Source organism: Lepisosteus oculatus, chromosome 25, assembly GCF_040954835.1.
Source record: "Lepisosteus oculatus isolate fLepOcu1 chromosome 25, fLepOcu1.hap2, whole genome shotgun sequence".
Lineage (NCBI taxonomy): Eukaryota > Metazoa > Chordata > Actinopteri > Semionotiformes > Lepisosteidae > Lepisosteus > Lepisosteus oculatus.
In genome coordinates, this window is record NC_090720.1 from 10,762,855 (window position 1) to 10,765,793 (window position 2,939).

The window sequence follows — 2,939 nt, forward strand, 5'->3', positions numbered from 1 at the left end:
ACACACACACGTATATATATATAAATGATTTGCTACATGTGCAGTATATATAATGTGTGTGACTAAAAAATAGGGTCTGTGTGACACAGTTATTATACAATGTGTAATATCAGACTTCTCAAGAATCAAATTAACTCAAAAGGCTCCCTTGACCCTGCTCTTAGCCTCTCTGACATTTGGGTCAATGAGATGAGTGGGTCCCCTGAGGCAATATGACAAAAGCAATATTTCTCATGCTTGGTGGTGATAAACAGGAAAAGCAGATGTGAAAAGAAAATAGGAACAACAAAGATAGTAGTGTGTACAGTATATAGTGTATGTAGCTTTGGTTTAGAAAATTGATAGAATAGCCATTTAAGTGCTCAAATGGTTAATAAGATGTGAGCCTCTCCAGCATTCATCAGCGCAGGCTGGGTTTTCTCCCTGCGTGATGCAGGCAGAGTGGAGGAGGAGCAAGTGATGGACCTGACTAGCTGCTGCTCTGTGCTGCTGCTCTGCCTGCGAACACACAGAAGCGTTGGAAACTGCTCCAGACACACAGCTCGCCCGGCGGAGAAGGAGACAGCCAGAGAGGAGGAGACGCACTCCGGCCAGAGACTTCAGACCACTCTGGGCCCTGCACAATGTTACCCTGGAAGAGGAGCAAGTTTGTCCTGGTGGAGGCTGAAGTCAAGCCCAAACCCAAGAGCCTGACGACGGGGCTGACCTACAACTCCATCATCTCCTCCTTCATGCGCTCCTGCCCAGATCTGCTTCCAGACTACTCCTTTGAGCGCCTGGGGAGCATGTTCAAGACCAAGAGGCAGAAGGTGGAGCTCAATAAAGAGGACCCCACGTACACAGTGCGCTACCTGGGCAACGCCGTCACACTGACCGCCAAGGGTGAGGGGTGCACTGAGGAGGCAGTGGGCAAGATCTGGACCAAGAGCGACTATGGCGGCCAGAGTACCAAGATGAAGTTGACCATTGGGCCACATGGCATCCGCATGAGCCACACGGACAAGGGGTCCAAGAAGCCGGGCCACTTCTACTTCCTGCACCGGATCACCTACTGTGCTGCGGACCCCTGGCGACCAAAGATATTTGCCTGGGTCTACCGGCATCAGATCAAAAACAAAGCAGTGGTGCTTCGGTGCCACGCCGTTCTGGTCTCAAAGCCCGAGAAGGCAAGGGTCATGGCTCTGCACCTTTATCAGACGTCCACCTCGGCTTTCAACGAGTTCAAACGCCTGAAGAGGCAGAACGACTTCCGGCACAGGCAGCAGCAGCTCTTAGGGGAGGACATGGTCCCCTTGGTGCCCCTGAGGAAACTCCTGAACGGGCAGTGCCACTACCAGCCGCCCATGGATAAAGGCAGGAGCGCTCCGAGGCTGTGCTCCATTGCTGAGGAGGAGGAGGAGGGAGAGGAAGAGGGCAAGGAGGAAAACAAAGAGTGTGCACCACCTGACAGCGACCAGGACAAGCAGCCCGAGAAGGACCTGGGCAAAATAGTCAATGAACTGAACGCATGCAGCATTAGCAACAACAACAACAACAACAGAGGGCTGACAAGACAGGGCAGTGTGAACAGACTTCTGTGAAAGAAAAGACACAAACTGGCTTTTGGAAAAATGGACCTTGCTCTGTCTTAGGAATCAGTTGTTCTTTCCTTTTAGTGGCAGAAACCTGTGCCACGCTCAATCTGCCACCAGTGTGTGATACTTTTTCCTGCTGGAAAATGGTAAACCAAGAGCAACTTTTTCTCTCACTTCTAGTTCTGATTCCCTTATTCTCATTTCCGCTACAATGAGCTAATTTTACATCCATATGGGGTCTTACTTAACAGCTCTGACTGTCTTGAATAATTGGCAGCACAGTATGGCCGAGTATTTAACTCTTCACCAGACATCAGACGCTCCATTCCACAGCCACATTATGTTTAAATCTTCATCACTGTGCTGCACACATTGTTAACTTGAAGGCAGTGTTGCATATATTGTGATAGATTTAGCTTCTCTTGGTATTGGCATGAGTGAATATTTTACTACTGTACTTCACAGATGTGGAAGATATCTTCTTTAACTGATCTAGTTTACAGAACAAGAAGTACAAATGATGCAGTTTAGTATTTCAGTAAAGTCACCCATGTGGCAGGTTTCTCAGATGGATGATTGTGATAGTACTGTAACCGGAGCATTATAACCTGATCGTTGTTTAAGTGAACAAATTTGAGTGATCGGTTTTAAAAAGAATATTGATAAAACAGCTGACGAGTGGAACCAGGGAACTAAGAAGGCTAATGAATTAAGCCATAACATCAACAACAGAATATCTTGTGGACATGTTTTAGTTATAATTTATGAAGGTAATCTTGAATTAATTTGACAGCTAGGGACAGCACACAAGAGCCATTTCAATTTAGAGTTCTTATTTTTTTTTATTTTCAGTTTTGACCACTTTATAGGAGCGTTTTAGCTCCACATTGTGAGACCTGAGGTCTTGGAAAAAATGCAATGATGTAATGATGGCTTGTTTGCATTTTCTCTTGAAAATAAAAGGTTAATTAATCATGACTTTTTTTTCTGAACACTCCACACAATAGCTTTAAAGCTGTTACTGGAAAAATATCCTATTTTACTTCTTGTCCTTTAGTTACAGATTGCTAGAGTGTACCATATGCCATTGAAATTCAGAATGTGGTTTGCATAGCAGATATCCTTGAATATTTCAAAGGGAAATAAACAGAGAAGCTATTTTTTAGACAAATCATCTATTATCTATACTAAATGCACAGAAGTCACACACATCCCTGTCTTTAGATGTTTAGGTCTTTATAATGCAGAATCAGTCAGTTTCCATTAATTCTTTCACCTACAAACATCCACAGGGGAACATTTTGCTGTGATAAGCTTGCAGAAACAGTAATCCAATTTTACCTGGGGTGTTTATCACAGCGAAAC

General features: G+C 44.7%; 1 protein-coding gene across 1 annotated transcript; it reads left to right on the forward strand.

Moving 5' to 3' along the window:
* Nucleotides 1-462: 462 nt before the first annotated feature.
* Nucleotides 463-2,547, forward strand: fam43b (family with sequence similarity 43 member B). The gene has a single exon (XM_006641907.3). The coding sequence runs from the start codon at nt 624-626 to the stop codon at nt 1,578-1,580; it is 957 nt and encodes a 318-aa protein (XP_006641970.2). The 5' UTR covers nt 463-623; the 3' UTR covers nt 1,581-2,547.
* The last annotated feature ends 392 nt before the right edge of the window (nt 2,548-2,939 follow it).

Bases quoted from the DNA above. Each gene is read 5' to 3' on its own strand.
- fam43b (XM_006641907.3), top strand. From the start codon at position 624: ATGTTACCCTGGAAGAGGAGCAAGTTTGTCCTGGTGGAGGCTGAAGTC.